We start from the raw sequence: 18,942 nt of genomic DNA, 5'->3' as shown, positions 1-18,942 counted from the left end.
CCCAAAACAACCGAAACATGGGGAGATGGAATGGGGAGGAACTGTATGGTCTCACTGTGGTTACCAGAAACGCGTAATTGAACGGACACAGTACTATGGGTGACTTCCCCTATAGAGTGGCCATCCAATGCCCTAGCATCCATGGGAACAGAGAGAGGCTGAGTGGGAATACCAAGTTCCGAAGCTATCGCGGAATCCATACGACATTCATCAGCCCCAGAGTCAATGAGCACTCGGAGAGACTTAGATTGGTCTCCCCGCAGCACAAGCACAAAAATTGGTGTGCGGGTGATGGGAATTAGGGAACTCCCAGTCTGACTCACCATAGTGCTGGTAGCCACTAGAGACAAGGGTTTCCTAATAGGGCAGGTAGCTATAAAATGTCTTGCCCCTCCACAGTACAGACAACAGTTACTGTTCATCCTCCGTGAGCGTTCCCCAACTGATAACCTAGCTCTTCCCAACTAAATTGGCTCAGGAGTATCCAACTCAACCATCCTGACATTAGCGTAATAATATACGCTATCTTTGACTGGTCTGAAGGAAACGAAGATGGCTGTTGCTCAGAAATAAGTGAGCACTGAGAAAGAAAACCTTGGCAGGTAACAGGATTCCCCGAATATCACTCCGGAGGTGGTACTTGGGGTTCTCGGGGAACCGGGATAGGCTGTACAAACTCACTACAGATAAAGAAATTACGGGGTGATTAGGGTTTTTCAGAGGTGACAGGTAGCCTCTGAGCTTACTCCCTGATTTGCTCCATAATAGCCTTTAACCCATGGTCGTGACATTCCGTCAAGGAACTGAGCCCTTCCAAAAGGCCCTGTAACTCCTCATTTCTCCCAATGGTGGCTCCCTGCAGGGAGACAGCGTGGCGGAGCAGGCCCAAATCTGCTGGGTCTGTCATGGCCAGTTCGTACTATCATGACACAAGGCGAGACCCAGATGCAAACACAGGAGGCAGATGGTTGAAGTCTTACAATGTTTATTAATCCAAAAGGAGTAGGGAAGAGAATAGTTGTGGACAGGCAAAAGGTCAAAACCAGATCAGAGACCAGAAGGTACAGAGTAGCAGACAGGCTCGTGGTCAAGGCAGGCAGAATGTCAGGAAGGCAGGTAGAGAGTCCAGAAACAGGCAAGGGTCAAAACCATTAGGAATAGAAAAAAGAGAATAGCAACAAAAAAAACAGGCGAATGGGAAAACACTGGTTGACTTGGAAAACATACAAGAAGAACTGGCACATAGAGACAGGAAACATAAGGATAAATACACTGGGGAAAATAAGCGACACCTGGAGGGGGTGGAGACAATCACAGGGATAGGTGAAACAGATCAGGGTGTGACAGATGCTCCAGATACTCAACTAGTATAAAGGACAGTTTTATTTCTTCTTTAATCAGACAACAGTTTTCAGCTGTGCTAACATAATTGCAAAAGGGTTTTCAAATGATCAATTAGCCTTTTAAAATTATAAACATGGATTAGCTAAGACAACATGCCATTGAAACACAGGAGTGATGATTGCTGATAATGGGCCTCTGTACGCCTATGTAGGTATTCCATGATAAATCAGCCGTTTCTAGCTACAATAGTCATTTACAACATTAACAAGGTCTACACTGTATTTCTGATCAATTTAATGTTGTTTTAATGGACAAAAAATGTGCTTTTCTTAAAAAAAACAAGGATATTTCTAAGTGATCCCAAACTTTTGAACGGAAGTGTATATAGCATATATAGCATTTGCAAAGTCATTGAAGCTATTGTTTCAAGTCAATCCGGGATTCAACTAAAAATAGACAATACATATAAGACTAGAGTTTCAAAGTTTGGATATCTGAAATGTAATTGATATGTTGGATTTACATTTACATCTCAACCAAAAATGAAAGTTTGAATTGATTTGATTTAGTCCTATACTTCAACTTAGATTTTGGTTGAGATGGAGATGTGAATCCAACATATCAATTATTAATTTCTAGACAAACTGGAGTTAGAGCCAGAGTGTCAGTGGTACAAAAGATACATCTCCTTCAAATTGTACAATGCAATTTTACTTTGTAATACGGTAAATAGCCTACAGCTATGACTACCTTACAAAATATTGTAACAGTATTTTTTCAACCTTAAAAAGAGTAACACGTCCATGGCCACATTTTGAGGTCACTTTAACTATAAATGTCTTCTCTTATGTAATCATAGAAAGTGTCATGTTCAAGATAGCATGCAAAGGTTGCAGGTCTGTGGAGATCTTCACAATTGCTATAATAATCTACACAGAATCTCAAACCTCATTGATCACTTGCACAATGTACTTTTAATGTAATCTCAACTGCAACCCAGGTCATTTGATTGTGCTTTTAGATTAAACACAATGACAACACATAAAGGGCTCTATTGAAACAGATCCACCTTAGCTGGCATCCGCATAGCGGCTGTTTTGGCAGTGTTAGACGTAGAACTGCAGAGGTGGAACTGCGTTAGGAGCTCCACAAGCAGCTCCTGGCATTATACCTAAAGTGGGCATTGCCAATGGCTGCAAGGAGTTGCATTACAAGAAATCCCATGCAGCCTTGTTAACAAATTCGAACATTGGAATGTGAGATGTAATCTACACCTCGATTTGGATGATAAAATCCCTCATTATTGAATTCAATGATTTTCAATGTGAGCGTCATTCTTTCTACATAGCCTACACTTTCTCATTCTGAACATCTAATGCGAGTGGGATGGGTGTGGCTTTGTGACAATGTTCAAGAGCAGCTGCTCACTGACTAGACAGCTGCTCACCGATTTGATGCAGTTACACCTCAGACACCGTCAAAAACATTAGCTATGCAGGTTTCGGCTGTAGCCGATTGACTCTTGATCTGATTGAATCTAGGCCTAAATTGTTGTACGAGTTCTAAATATCGGATATTGTATTCCCATTTGAACTTTGTGGTGGTTTTAAATGGTTTAAAGAACAGTTAAGACATTTAGATGATAACTACACATAAAATCAAACATGGTCTTGCCATTGGAACATGTTTGTGCTTTTAGATGATTGAAAGCATAGTAATACAGTGCATTTGGAAAGTATTCAGACCACTTGACATATTTCCACATTTGTTACATTATAGGCTTTACGTAAAAATAAAAACACATTTTTTAAATGCCTCATCAATCTACACACAATACCCCATAATGACAAAGCAAAAACTGTGTTTTAGACATTTTTGCAAATGTATTACAAATTAAAACTGAACTATCACATTTACATAAGTATTCAGACGCTTTACTCAGTACTTTGTTGAAGCCCCTTTGGCAGCGATTACAGCCTCGAGTCTTCTTGGGTTTTCACATTATTTCACGTGACATTTCAAGTGCAAAATTATGTGATTTTTGATTAAAATGTCAAAAGTGTCTGAGAATATATGTCGTATGGATGTTTGCATGGTAATTTACTCAAACTGTTGCAATTAAATTGGTAAAATTAATACTGTTATACAACACGTAAAACACCCTTTACTATCTCTACAACTTCTCGAGCTACCGCAACTCAACATGCCAATATAAGGCCGTGATGACATATGGACTCATATCAAGCCTACATTTCAGAGTCATTTGTTTAACTACCCACCGTGTACCCTCAAGACATACTCTAAAGTCTATGTAAATATTCAATAAGCATTAGCAATATGTAGGTCGCAAACACCAACATCTGGACTAGAGACACATACTGTACAGTACTTTTGGAAAGTATTCAGACCCTTGACTTTTTCAACATTTTGTTCCGTTACAGCCTTATTCTAAAATGGATTAAATTGGGGGGGGGGGGTTTACAGCCTTGAGTCTTCTTGGGTATGATGCTACAAGCTTGGCACACCTGTATTTGGGGAGTTTCTCCCATTCTTCTCTGCAGTTCCTCTCAAGCTCTGTCAGATTGGATGGGGAACATAGCTGCACAGCTATTATCAGGTCTCTCCAGAGATGTTCGATCAGGTTCAGGCCCCGGGCTCTGGCTGGGCCACAAGACATTCAGAGACTTGTCCCGAAGCCAATCCTGCGTTGTCTTGGTTGTGTGCTTATGGTTGTTGTCCTATTGGAAGGTGAACCCTCGCCCAAGTCTGAGGTTCTCAGCGCTCTGGAGCAGGTTTTCATCAAGGATGTGCGTTCATCTTTCCCTCGATCCTGACTAGTCTCCATGTCCCTGCCGCTGAAAAACATCCCCACAGCACGGTGCTGCCTCCACAGTGCTTAACCGTAGGAATGGTGCCAGGTTTCCATCAAGAACCATCAATAGAAACAGGTAAAACTAATAAAGTACAGCTAGTTTGAAGTCTTTCCAGCTGCAGTTTGAAGTGATTGTGTTAGCTGCGTTGTTGGCTGGCTCCTCTGAACAACATTGTCCTAATTAGAGAGCAGATTTTCTATGCCAGGTGAAATCGAGCATCATTACCTCATTGTTATGGATGTAAATTTCACTGGAAAACAGCTTAAACAAATGCAAATGAAGCTACTTCGTTGTTGTTCTGGCTGCACTGTCTGACTTGACTGTAAGTTAGCCGCAGTTTGCTAGCTAGCAAGCAAGGGATAAGAACATTGCAAGCCAGTATGGCAATGGAACATTTAGAACAAACAACTGGGTCACGTATCTGGCAATGGAACCAATAAAACGAGCGACCAGCCGGCTTTTGTAGCAAGCCTAGATTTTTGTCAGGACTATATCTTGTGGAAGGATGAAATAGGATGAATAAATGAATCAAAATAACGTTTTTAATGACTATGTCAATCATTATTTAAATATTGTGTTAACCCGTTAAAAGTGATATTAAAAGTGCATAAAGTCATAATGCCCTCGAAGCTGGTGTTTAGAGGATAATGTAAATTGGCACAGTTAACAACATCCGTGCCAATATATCCACCCAACACCAGTTTCTCGGGCATTATCACTTAAATAGAGCACTACTTTTGACCACAGCCCTTTGGGCCCTTTACTCCCTGATTATTTATGTAGCCTGGCTGGAGAGTTGTTAGTCCATTTTTATTACCTTCCCCATCCTCTCACCCTCCAGGTAGTTTGTCCTCCTCTGACATGTTTTCTCTCTTTGACTACCTTTCCTTTCCCATCTTCTTTACCTTTCCACCAATGCTATGTTCTCCTCCTCTAGTCCCTGAGGCTCCCAGGCATATTAAGACCTGCTTTCGTCTGGCCGATGTAAACACGACTGCACTGGCTACACTCTCCACTGATGTTAGAGGTGTTTTTCTCCTTATTTGGGTCGTGTCTCTGAATGCCTGTTCATATTTATTCAGTATGGGTTGTGCCAGCCCACCAGCCACAGCTTCCCTACAGTTTCTCACTCTGTGCCTTAAACATTATGCTGAGTTTGTCGAACCCTGAAACATCTGCTGTCATTACCAGATGAGTTTTCAGTGCAGTAAAAGCACCTTAATCAGCTGTTATGCAGCATTGTGTTCTGCACCAAGATGAGTATGCGGCACTGACATGAACAAGCTCAGATTGACATACACTTTCATGCAGAGCATCGTAGAGAGAGAGACTTAACTAAGTAAAATTCGAAATTGTGTTTTTTTTACATTGGATAAAAGTAGAGACTCAGAGCTACAACATGGTATATTATACATTGCATTTGAGCAACAATGGGAAAGTAATTCTGCTTTGAAAGTTAATCAACTTGTAAACTCACTTTTGAGAAAATCGCCTTTAACTGTCTTGGTATCTAGTGAAGAACTCTTCCTTGTCTACACCCATTCACCATCGTTCACACCCTCAAGCTTTAGCCCCACCCATCTCGGAGTGCTCTTGGAGCTCACACTTGACGCTCTGGCCGATCATTTGTTTACCTCTGGATAACATGAAAACAGCCTAACCATCTGTGCTGGCAATAATTTAATTATGCATTTTTTGCAGACATTTACTGACACCGGCCATATTCAACAGGTATTGTACACATGTCACGTAACATCAGCTAACGAGCCATCCAGCTAACGTTAGCTAGTTAAACATCAATGAACAAAGTGCCAAAAATGCCACAGTGCTGGGAGCTAACCAACCATGTCCAATGTTAGCTAGCTAACATTAGGCTTTAACTAGAAAAGCAAACAGCTCTGGGAAATGAATAATAACGTCAGCTAGGGAGCCAGCCAACTAATTTTAGAGAGCTAGCTAACAGTACACTTTAGCTAAAGATATATAGTTAGCTAGCTGGCTAGGTAAACAACGTTTAAGATCACACATGTCATGTAACATTAGGTAACGAGCCAGCCAGCTAACGTTAGCTATTTAAACAACAATGCCACAGTCCATGGAGCTCACCAACCAGGTTCAATGTTAGCTAGCTAACATTAAGCTTTAACTAGAAAAGCAAACGGATAATAACTTCAGCTAGGGAGCCAGCCAGCTAACTTTATCAAGCTAGCTAACAGTACACTTTAGCTTGAAATGAAACTACTTTCTGTCAAAATTATAAACGTGTAATATCTGAAAATGTAGCTAGCTAATGCTAGACTATCTTACTTGTATATATTATCATGCATGATGCACCCGTCTCCCTGTCAGGAATGCCCTACCATGGTTGCCCTTAGTTTGAAGATGTAATCCGGATACTGGTGTTTTCTCCATCTCTTTAACTATCATACTCTAATTCCACTGTTTTCAAAACTTGATCCTCCAGAAAGAGGATAGCAACACTTATGCAGCTCTACTACACAATACATTTTTAAACAAGCGGCGTTCGTCAGAATTACCAACACAGACTGACAAGTTCAAATAGACAGAAGCCATCTGTATGGCAGACCAATCCGAACTCCTGTCTCGGCATGTCCAGCCCAATCATGGCTAGTGGGAAGGTTGCTTACTTTTTCTGTGGCTTAACCAACAAGGCTCGTAATTTAACAATTTTATTCATATTTACAGATGGCATACAAATTTGTTATTAAGGCACATTAAAGTTGACATGTTTGAGAAGGCATTTCTGCCATAAAACACACTTTGATACAAAAAATATTCAAAAGGCTCTCCTGTGAAGTTATGGCTTGCAACAGATGCCTTGTTTCCCGAATCTGGTAAAAATTGCTATACAGAAATGACAGTGTATTGAGCTACCACCATATAATGGTACATCTAAATATCATATTATGAAAAGTCTTTGACACCTGTCCCCTTAGAACCATGGCCAAACTTTGTAATATAAACAAAATTACAAGACATCTGAGAGTCATGTCTTGTTTTCAAACTCTTGAATCTGGTCCAGACGTGTCCTTAACCTTATTAAAACAACTTTGACTTCTCTGCACCTCAGGACGACACTCATGTCACCCAGCAACGCACCTGTGGTGGTGACACAATTAAAATATCACCCTCCACATCATAAAAAATTAAATATATGCAGAAGGAGAACTTCAACCCGATAACAGTTTTCTCTTTTTTTCATTCTGCCAGAGTCAATACCGTTTATCTGTTTGTCATGTTTACGACGGCCTTGACAACTAGTAACTTTCCGAGGGATTTTCTTACGGTTCCCAATCTGCGCCACCAGCTCGGTGAGCCATATGTTCTTTGATTATGGGAGGTGATGTGTGAGAATGCTGTCAGCCGGCTGCGTGGTGTTATCTGAGGCAGACACGGTGGGTCAAGGCTTGGCACCGAGGGCCGACACATGCTAATGAACTTATCTCATTAAATATGCATCAAGCGCCCTCCAGGAACGCACAGCAGAGCGTAGACAAAATTCTCAGGAATTATGGGAACAGTCATTTCCCATTATGTCTCTGTTAAATAAGGAGTGACCTGTCTGATCAATGGGCTGACCTCAACGAGATAGTTCCTCCTGATTCTGCAAGGGAACTTTGCAGATTACTTTAGACTTTTAAGATACTGCATTGACAGTATCAACTTAAATGCCCGGGTGTATGGGGGTGTAACCTTGGTATAATATGCTCCCTCTGACGCCAATGTTACAAGTCTATGAAATTAATCAAAGACAATGATGTCAATGAGGGTTGTGGTTATGCAATTAAAGTCTTGGTGCTCACGTTATTATATCACTCATAACTACATTAGGAAGGAACAAAAGAGAGTGTGTGTGACAGGTGTTGAATCATCCTAAACAAAGTTGTCTCCTTTGTTGATGGACAATTCAGAGTATATTTCCCATGGCTTTTACTCCTACTCCCACTCTTAATGCGGGTGTATTATTGACTTCTAGTTTATTATTTTGGCATCCAATGGCTTAAATGCTACTACAAGAAAGTATTAACATTTACTGTATATCGGCACCATTGCATTTCATCACATTGTAACAAGACCTTAGCTCAGTTGAAGCATAAAGTATTTCAGCAACTTACAGTTGAACGCTTGAGTGTTTTAAATGGTTTTCCCATGGTATAAATGATGTTAATGGTTGCTCAATTTATGATTGGCAATGAACACATTCGGTTAATTCTCATTTATACGGCTCTGTGATCAAATCAATTGTTCACTCATTTATATATTGCCAAAGCTTGGTTGAAATGATTTGTCCCACTTGCCCAGAACAACAGTATTTTGTTTGTATTTTCTAGGTTTTGTGAAATCCAATCTTTTAATTGCTTAACTGGATTCATGATTGGGCCTAATAAGCTCAAATGTTCTTTTATTCAGGTGCTGTCCGTCTGGATTCAATTGGATAATGTACAGCACATATACTGAAGACTGAAGTTCAACCTAAATGTACTGTTTGTGGGTAAAGGGTTCTGAGCTAATACATAAATATCTACACAACAAATTCTCCAGTGTAAAAAAACAACAATAATTTTACATTGAGAGTGTTAAACCAACACTGAAAGTGTTGTCTGTGAACCCACATAGACACCGGAACAATGTTAAATTAACACACTGCATAGTGTAAAGCCTTTTTCAAATATTTCCAAGTGTGTCTTGCTTTTCGAGTAAATTATATTTACCACCCATGACTGTATTTGTTAGTGACAGAGACATGGTTGTTGTATCCATTTTCTAGAAAAGCAAACTGCTTGAATACATGTGATTGAAATTAATAAAAGTTGAAAATCCCCACACTGGCTGGATTCCAAAATAAATTATACATCAGCTTGCAAACCAGCATGTGACTAGCAGGCTTGACGTAGCCTGTAAACTATGAGTTTCAGGCCACTGCATTACAGTTCTCAGTGTAATGGTACTCTTTATGGTCATTCTTTGTAGCTTCAGCAATGAGTACATAATTATACCTCAAAACTCCTGTCTAAAGGATTTCAGATTCCCTGCTTTTTTTGAGGAAACTACCAACCAGGAAAAATGATAATGATGGGTTTAGTTTTGGTTCAAAGTGATGTGTAGGAGTTTCAGGCCCATGTATTAGGGATCAACTAGGCCCTCAAAATAAGGCTTTATGAACAACGTATAGTTTGTGTTAAATATACAGCATATTATATATATATATTTTGTGTGTTAACATATTCGCTTAGGATCGAGGGTATTTCAATTCATTATTGTACTTCGTATACAAATTTTAAGTTAACACAATGCAATTAAACTACACTACTAGCCCATGGCCATGTTGAATGGATAAGCGTTGTAAAGCATTTCTTAGCGTGGGTGATATGAAAGCAGGATTAAATAGTATTTCTCATGTATTAATTAATGTGAATACCGGACTGTGATAATTGGAGGAATGAGAGACACTGAAAAACAAACACAGTATTGGCTTTCTCTGTTGACACTGGTTTGATATGTTTTCTTTCTGTTATTGTTGACACTGGTCTGATATGTTGTGTTTTTTGTTTTTAATCGGGCATCGCCGAGGTGCACACAGACTGTTATTTAAGTGCACAGAACAGCAGATAGCTTATCTGATGGGTTTATTTAGTGTTTTTTGGGGAGAAGACTCCATATGTATCCCAAATGGTACGCTATTTCCTATTTAGTGTCCATAGGGCTCTGGCCAAAAATAGTTCACTATAAAGGGAATAGGGTGCTATTTGGGATGCACACATCTTTTCATTCCAATGTGTAATTGGAATGATTTGGGAGGCAGTGGGACAAGTAATGGCCTCTATTCATCAAGTTGTTTTTATGTGGCACACTGCTTTGCCAAAAATAGGCATCCTCAATTAAATTGTGATCGCTCCCTTTTATAACAAAAGAAGGGAAATCTACTGTTCATTTTATAAATTATGTCACAATCTTTATTCCTTACGGTTGGTGTGAATTTAAACCTTTGATGGATTATTTCACCATGAAGGTCTGTGATAAAAAAAATGCATAGTTTCTCTATTCCATCATAGGTAGTAGCCACCTGCTAACCTATGGTGTGGTCCGTGCAAACCTGGAAACATGATAAGATTGTACCTTTGGCATGTGTTCACTTCAAAAGGCTATTATCAAGAGCTTTTGAAACTATCAGGAGGCAACAGGCATCAAGTGATGCTTGCTGAAAAATACACTCTTTCTATGCAGTTTGTTACATTTTTTAACAAATATCCTGGATGGGTAAAGCAGGAATGATAGAAAAATAGATATACATTCAAGCATGTATGGCACATTTAATCTTCTACTTCCAGATAGGCACACACCTGCATTTGGAATTCTAAACCATCTCCAATAGCTCAAATAGCATTTGAATGAAAATACAGTGGAAACAGTAAATTAGGTAGAAAATATCATATCGGGACAAATAAAATATTCAATAGGACGGGAGCTGGGAGTTGAAATATTTGTTGTTAATCTCCAAAGTGTTCATTCACTCGGGCTCCTGAGTGGCACAGCGGTCTAAAGCACTGCATCTCAGTGCAAGAGGCCTCACTACAGTCCCTGGTTTGAATTCAGGCTGTATCACATTCGGCCGTGATTGGGAGTCCCATAGGGCAGCGCACAATTATCCAAGTGTTGTCAGGGTTTGGCCTGGGTAGGCAGTCATTGTCTTATAAGAATTTGTTCCTAACTGACTTGCCTAGTTAATTAAAAAATGTAAACAAATAAAAGGTGTGTATAGCTGTCAAATGACAGAATTGTGATTGTTATGGCATAATTATAAGATCATCCATAGTCATTTCTTTCCATACTCTGTTATACTCAAGGTGACATTTTGACCAAAAATGCAGAAAGTTTTTCTTCAAAATTAGTTGCTCTCTTTTGACACAAGCATTATTTTCTGTGTGTTGTGTAATTGGAGCCTATTAATAACATTATTCAACAGGTGACAGAGATAAAGGATACAGGCGAAGGAGCTTAACATTTCTTTCTGATTTCTCTCCTCCAGGTGATGAGCTCCATTAATCGTTGAACGTGACAGGCAACCCACCCCGGCCAGCGGCTCATAATCTTGGCTGTGTCCAGTCCACTCCTTCACCACGGTTTCAGCATCCCTTCCTCTTTCAGTTGTGATCTGGCTTTCCATTTGTTGGGACTTTAACTTGGAGACCTCAAACTCACAGACCGCCAATGCTTACAAGGAACTGCCTGCTACTGTTCCTTTGGTTTGTCTTCGACAAAGGCTCCCTGTCTCCTGTACGCCCGCCAGGCGCACCGCTGAGCAGGAGCAGTCTGGGAAAGGAGCATCCCAGGAGCCTGGTGGGCCCGATGAGAAATGGGGCATCTGGGTTTCAGAGAGTCAAGAGGGGCTGGGTATGGAACCAGTTCTTCGTGCTGGAGGAGTACATGGGGTCAGACCCACAGTACGTGGGCAAGGTAAGGATGCTTTATGTTGTTATTAATTGCATGGGAGTGTGTCATAAATCATAGAGCTAAGAGCTCGGGAGAAATTGATGAGGGTGTGAGAGGGATGGAGTTGAGAAGGAAGAGCTACGTTGGTAGTGGTACCAGGAGTAGAGCATGTTTGAATTATAGAGTTCTATGTCCCTTGACATAGCCCACTATTACCAATTGTCAATCTTTTACTTAGCTTTGCTCCTGGAGGTACATCTGACCATTTTAATCTCATGATGGGTTGTGTTTGGAAAACGTCTATTTTCATGAGTGTATTAGGATATGAATGAAAGAAAAATCAATGAAAAATGTCTTTCTTTTTTAGATTTATGCCAATGTTTCAATGTCGGGCAGACACTTTTTATTGCAGCTACACACAGCATTCGTGTGGTGAATGGATCAATGACCCGGCAGGAATACATTTAAATTATGGCTCTTGTAAATCTGTCAGAACATCCTAGTTACTAGGGAGGGAGGATTCTGACAGCAGTAAAAGACAGAGGACACGCACCTCCTAGACTAAAGCCAGGTGGAGACTACACGACTTTCAAAATCCTAACATCAATGAGCCTCTCATGTTAAACAACCCTCTTTCCTGTAGTTTTCTGTGTTGCCAACGATGTGGCACAGACGGTGGTCACACACTAAAATATTATTTACTTGGTCGTGAGGATTCTCGATACCATGCTGTGTCGCAAAAAAAATGTGATAAGAACAAATGTAGCAACAAGTTGTAGCTCAAAGCAGCATCATAAACATTCAGTCAGACATTCACACTTGCCATACAGAGTTGGAATATCTAGCCAACATTTTGAATTTAATAACATTGCTTGTGAACGTCAGATCTGTAACGATTTGACGCTTTGGTTAAAGGCAAGTACAAACGCATACTAGTAGTAATTGCTCCTGCTCGAGAGTCCACACATTCTGGGTGATGTGAAACAACGTCATCATCTCACTGGGTTTTTCCCTGGCAAGCTATCATTGGCTATTGCTGATCACCGTTCTAAAAACTTGTCGTTGCACATCTCACACTACAAGAGCATTTGTGCCGATAAAATCAACGTTTGAAAATTTCAGGACGTCTGGGACTGCTCAAAGATGAGATCGGGAGCTCTCAGATTGCATCTCTGACCCGCTCACATTAAACAAGTGTCGGTGATGGCCACATGCCCTGAGTAGGCAATGACATGGGGATTTTGTCTCCGATCTCAAAAACTAGTTTGGGACAGCTAAATTGGGGCCAAAATCGTGTAGTGTACACCTGGCCTTATTGAACTGAATTGCATGAAGTTTGCAATTCACAATATGTTTTTTTCTCCTTGATCTGGCTTAAGACATCTTTTAACTAAACTCAGAGGGGTTTTAAGGCTGAAGTTGTAATTTGGCACCCCTAGCTTAGGCAGGATAATAGTAAGACTGACTTATCTACCCCGGTGCCACTGCAATCAGCCCTGACATGCTGCACTGTTTGTGAAAGTCTCACAGGCTAAAGCAGCCCTGGTACTGTCTGTCTGCTGCACTCCAAAATCACTTAATCCCTGGCCGCTGCACCGCTTCAAAATAATTGACTGATTCTCTGCCATATCAAAGGCATTTGGAGATCAAGTCCCTCGACCTTCCGTAGGACAATCTTAAAGAGGGATAATCTGCTGCAACCAAATAAATAGTGTCACGGGATGAGAGACCCAACGGAGCGTATGCTACCTAGACAATGGACACTTGATTAACTGGGTGTCAGACAGTGGCTTTTCTTGCAGGGATTTAGATCAAGCACAGTCTTCGTACAGATACTGTATCCATAATATATCCATAATTATGGTTTATTGTTTTACTGTTTTATTTTCCAGAGTGTAATTGACCAGAGTGGGCTGTAATGCGGCTGGAATTAATGTCTATAATACATCAAGACTAGACTTTGCAGCAATACATTCACATCAGAACACAAACATAATTACTATGCATTCATTCTAGAATAGAGTTTACCAACATCCAACAACCAGCTTGTTTATGCACTTCGCCTAGCTACTTGTACTAACAGACACAGGATGAGCAGCAGAGAAGAGACCTGGGATGCATCCCAAATGGCATCCTATTCCCTATATAGTGTTCTAGTTTTAACAAGGGCCCACAGTGTGCACCAGATATGGAATAGGGTACAATTTGGTAAGCAGACCAGGTCTCCTCTCTGCTGCTCAAATCAAAATGTTCAAATGTGCTGAACCAACAATGCAGTTGAAGAAATATAGTTAATGCAGTATTTACTAAATAAAATAAAGTAAAAAAATACCTAAATAATCAAAAATGTATACAATACATTTACATAACAATAATGATGTTATATACAGGGGGTACTGGTACCCAGTCAATGTGCAGGGGTACAGGTTAGTCGAGGTAATTTGTAAAGTGACTATGCATAGATAATAAACGTCTGCTGCTATTCGCTGTTTTTTGTGGGGGGATTTACGGTTTCTTGGTCAGTGACTAGGAGTTTCTTGTTTATTTCTAAATCATATCTTAAATGCGACTTTGATTATACCCCTGCTTACACATAGATGATTCCATCTTGTGAATGTTCTCCATGGGTTAGGTTGAGGAAGGACTCTTGGACATGTTCACTCCAAATTAAGTATGATGAATAGGTCGTGTCATCTTGCCCTGCTGATAATCTCAGATGACGTCATCAAGGCTTCATGGGAAAACGTTTTTGGGATGTCATGAATTCACAACTTGGGGAGGCCTTATGAGGAAAATTCAAAGCTGCTGTGATTTACAGAATGGGTTCTGCTTTCTAACTTAGACGAGACATCAAAATTGGTCCAAGAGAAGTGTGCTTGCCAAGAAAGTAATGACAACACTCTCTTGCAGTGGCCAAAACCCAAAAGGGCGACAACCAAAACAGAATAACACAACAACAACACCCCTATTACTGAAAATAAAAAGTCTAATGAGATGCCCCCTGTTTAAACCTCCATAACACTGCATCCCTCATGTTTGCATCTACTTGTATTGCAATCCAAATAGATGAAGGTTACAGTTCTGTGGTGAATAAAATGGTTATATTACTGGAGTAGGGAATGGCAGGGAAGAGGGAAGAAAGGGAATTCTGAAAGGAATTTTTTAAGACTTCTTCACAAGAACTGCCTTCTCGTCTATTTCGGAATAATGAATGCAAGCAAAGCAACGTTTGTTTTCTTCTGTGACACGCCAGAGGAGGAAAAATCTTCTTTTGCATTTTCACTTGTCAATGTGTCAAAGGAATAAACGCAATAAAACAACAATGACTTGCATGCATTCGACTTTACTTATGCAAAAATAAATAGCATTTGGGGCATTGCATTGTTTTTACTTTGAGTACTACCAAACCCCTAAAGCAGAATTTCTGCAATGTTCCATATACAGAGATTTAAAACAGTAAAACAAAAATGGTATTCTCTGCTGGTCTATAATGCCCTTCACACAGCACTTTATGAGGGCAATCCGTTATGCATTCACTTGATACATTAAATACAAACATAAATCTTTCTTCATTGATCACAAAATAACTTAGTTTGCTCTCTATGGGATTACATTACTGTCTGTACAAGCTGTGAAAAACACCACTGCCTTAGTAACAAAAACAGCTATATGCAGCAGATCAACAATTTACCATTTTATTACAAGGAAATAAAGGCCTGGAGAGCATTGGGGGATAATGTAACAAGACTGATACACTCAACAATTAGATCATGTCCTACAGTCCCAATGTTGAGCAATGGCTATCTGCAAGAAAAACTGCTATCAGTTGATAGGCCATAAATCAAGTCCCGCTCCTTCTTCTCAATCACTATTAAACTCTCCCCGCTGTACTCAGCAGCATGCACTCTCTCTCTATAACATTTATTTTTGCCATCTTGGCAGACATCACTATAATGGTTATGAATGACTGTCCCACAAAAGTTGTAGTTTTGGAGAGTAGCTGACATACCAGGCTGTTTCGGCCCACTTTAGGCAATGTGTTTGTCAGAAATTACATGCAAGCTAGCTATCATAAAGCCACTGTACTGTGTATACAGTGCCCATATGGAAATAAATATATTTAACGTCACGTAAAATGTATTTGAAGTAGAAGTAGATGCATTTTTAGCATGAATGAAAATGTATGTAATGCCTGACAATGACATCCAGTCTACATGGTGGCCAACGTGGTTTCTTAAATAACTCGTTAGGTATTGATCAATGGTGATATTTTTTGGGGCCACCAAACCAAAACTTTGGCAGGAATATCATTTAAATTACAAATTTTTACATCCTGTCATAAAGAGCACATGTTCAACTTCCTAAAAAAACAGTTTCCCCATCTTAAGAGAAATTTTTTAAAAGTACTATAGTAAGTGCCTCTCTTGATTAAATAATGAAAAACAATCTAGTGAGTCCAGGTACCAGGCTGTTTTTATTATTATTTTAATTTAATTTTGTTTCGATTTATACAAATCTATACATCATACAACATTCAACAATATGTCACATTGTAGGTCCAAGTCTTGTGCTTTCAATTATTGGTATTATACAGCTCTACAGTAGATGATTAACGGTGTTATGCTGTGTTTATAACCAAGTGGGAATATACCACATCTGGGAAAAATCCACTTGAACGGCCCGCCAACTGGTAATTACTAGTTAAATCAGCCGTGAATCCCCTTCTGACAGGGGGAATGACATTTTGTTGTATGCAACAGGGAGGGGCAATTTAATGCAAGATTCACATTGTTAAAACATTTCTAGCCTGTCTATGGGTAACAGGGTTGACGTGTCATGCTCGACCTGCTCAGTTTTTCACCAGAAAATGGCAAAAAAGAGTAGAACCAGCTCACCTACTTTTTCCACCATGATTTGAATATTGGATGTTCAATGTTTCGTTTAAAATTAATGTAAAAAGGAATAGTTTCACCATATTGAAACGAGAGTACAGTTCATGTAACAGGGTTGACCTTAAAATGAATCAGTAATCACATTAAATAAATAATAATCTTCAGAAACAAATTTGTCAAAGCAACAAAATAACTATGGCTTTACAATTATGGTGAAAACTTGGTGGTAAGTGGGTTAGAATCTTCTTAGAAGTCACCGAGGGTGCATGGAGGGATGTGTCAAAATGCTTCATTTTTGCACAAGTCTTTATTCATGTAAAAAAATCTGATTTATTTAATTCTACATGTGGTCTATATTAAACGGCACTTCATTTCATATAACAGGCTTTTAAATTTCAATATATATTTTGATGTATTCAAACTGTATTAAATAAATTTAAATAAATCAGTTTTGGGCCAATTTATTATTTTTCACATGTAAAGTATTTAATTTATGTAAAAATACATTTTAATTATTTTTTTTGTTTTTATTTTTCAATATGGATGGTACTTCCCGTTCAGTGAGAACTTAGAACATGTGTAATGTCACAGTATTCCCTTGACAACAGTTGATAGGGAAGTGGACACTACAGCTTGACGTTGGGGCGAAGTAAATAGATAAAAACAAAAAACAGTACAGTACGTTGTTTTCCCAGCACTTTAGTCATACGTGATAGAATGAAAGCAGATATCTTTTGATTATGATGTTGAGCAATTGATGAGACCTTCAATCTTTGAAAAAGTCAGCCAATGTTGCTGTAACAGCATACTAGCAGAATATACTGTATGGATTGGATTTATTCTACTTTCAATGGAAGCAAAATTACATCTCTCTTTCTCTCAATCTTTCACCCCTTCTCTCTTTCTCGTTCTTGGTGTATGTGCCTGTGTGTGTGTTGTGACTTCTGCCACAAGAGATCACATAGAGTCTTTGTTCAAGATCACATACACCCCAATCAGTTTGATATGGGTTTCACTGGGCACACATAAAGCTTTCGTGGTCTCTGGGCTCATGGTGTATTTACAAAGGCTGTGGCTCAGTGGGACACCCCTGTGTTGGTTTCCCTGAAAGAACCACACTGCAGACCCATGTCCTTTTCATAGGAATATGAATGGCATGATAGTGGGGCAGTTGCTAAGGCTTTTTTAAAGAATCATAGAGTAGTATACTAGATCAAATCATTAAAAACATAACCATGGAAAGTGTAAGGTTTAGAAATGACTTTAAGGTGGCCACAATGTACAATATAAAGCATGGGTGTCACACTAATGTTGCCCTGGGGGCCACATTCTGTCTTCATCAAGGTTCGAAGGGCCACACTGAAAATGTGTTAATTTTTTTACGCAAAGGAAATATGTCTTCTATCGCTGTTTTGGGGGGACTTTTTATGCTCCCTTACTGTCTAGCTTTAATTTCAGTGATTATCAGCGAGCTGGACACAGTCAAGAAACGGTATGAATTATAAGTGTAACGGTCGTCGTCATCCAATGAGGAAGAATCGGACCAAAGTGCAGCGTGGTAAGTGTTCATGACTTTTATTTAAACTGAACACTAGAACAAAATAACAAAGTGAATAAACGAAACCGAAACAGTCCTGTCAGGTGCAGAACACTAAACAGAAAACAACTACCCACAAAACATAGGAGGGAAAAAGCTTCCTAAGTATGGTTCCCAATCAGAGACCACGATAGTCAGCTGTCCCTGATTTAGAACCATACCCAGCGAAAACAAAGAAATACAAAACAGTAAAAAGAACCCCAAATTGCACCATGACCAAACCAAAATAGAGACATAAAAAACTCTCTAAGGTCAGGGCGTGACAATAAGTATTCACCCGCCTTAGATTTCTTCACATTTTATTGTGTTAAAATGTTGGATTGAAATGGATTTAATTGTTAGCGATCTACACAAAATACTCTGTAATGTCAAAGTGGAAGAAATATGTATATATTTTTTAAATATTATTAATGAAAATGAAACAAGTATGCACTGAGTATACAAAACATTATGAATAACTGCTCTTTCCATGACATAGACTAACCAGAAGAATCCAGATGAAAGCTATGATACCTTATTGATGTCACTTGTTAAATCCACTTCAAATCAGTGCAGATGAAGGGGCGGAGACAGGTAAAGAAGGATTTGAGCCTTGAAATAATTGAGTATTGTGTACTGTGTATGAGTGCCATTCAGAGGGTGAATGGGCAAGACAAAATATTTAAATGCCTTTGAGGTATGGTAGTAAGTGCCAGGCACACCGGTTTGTGTCAAGAACTGCTAAGCTACTGGGTCTTTTTCACGCTCAACAGTTTCCCATGCGTATCAAGAATGGTCCACCACC

The 18,942-nt window shown here is 39.5% G+C and overlaps 1 protein-coding gene across 1 annotated transcript in view; it reads left to right on the top strand.

The window, feature by feature from the left end:
- Positions 1 to 18,942, top strand: part of LOC115105116 (cadherin-12-like) — a 198,730-nt gene that overhangs the window by 73,391 nt on the left and 106,397 nt on the right. Inside the window, exon 2 of the mRNA XM_029626751.2 lies at positions 11,266 to 11,693. Coding sequence (XP_029482611.1) covers positions 11,448 to 11,693 — 246 coding nt within the window. The 5' untranslated portion in view covers positions 11,266 to 11,447. The remainder of the gene's footprint in view (positions 1 to 11,265; positions 11,694 to 18,942) is intronic.

This window comes from Oncorhynchus nerka, linkage group LG22 (assembly GCF_034236695.1).
Source record: "Oncorhynchus nerka isolate Pitt River linkage group LG22, Oner_Uvic_2.0, whole genome shotgun sequence".
NCBI classification, from domain to species: domain Eukaryota; kingdom Metazoa; phylum Chordata; class Actinopteri; order Salmoniformes; family Salmonidae; genus Oncorhynchus; species Oncorhynchus nerka.
This window is presented reverse-complemented; position numbering and strand designations above follow the sequence as displayed.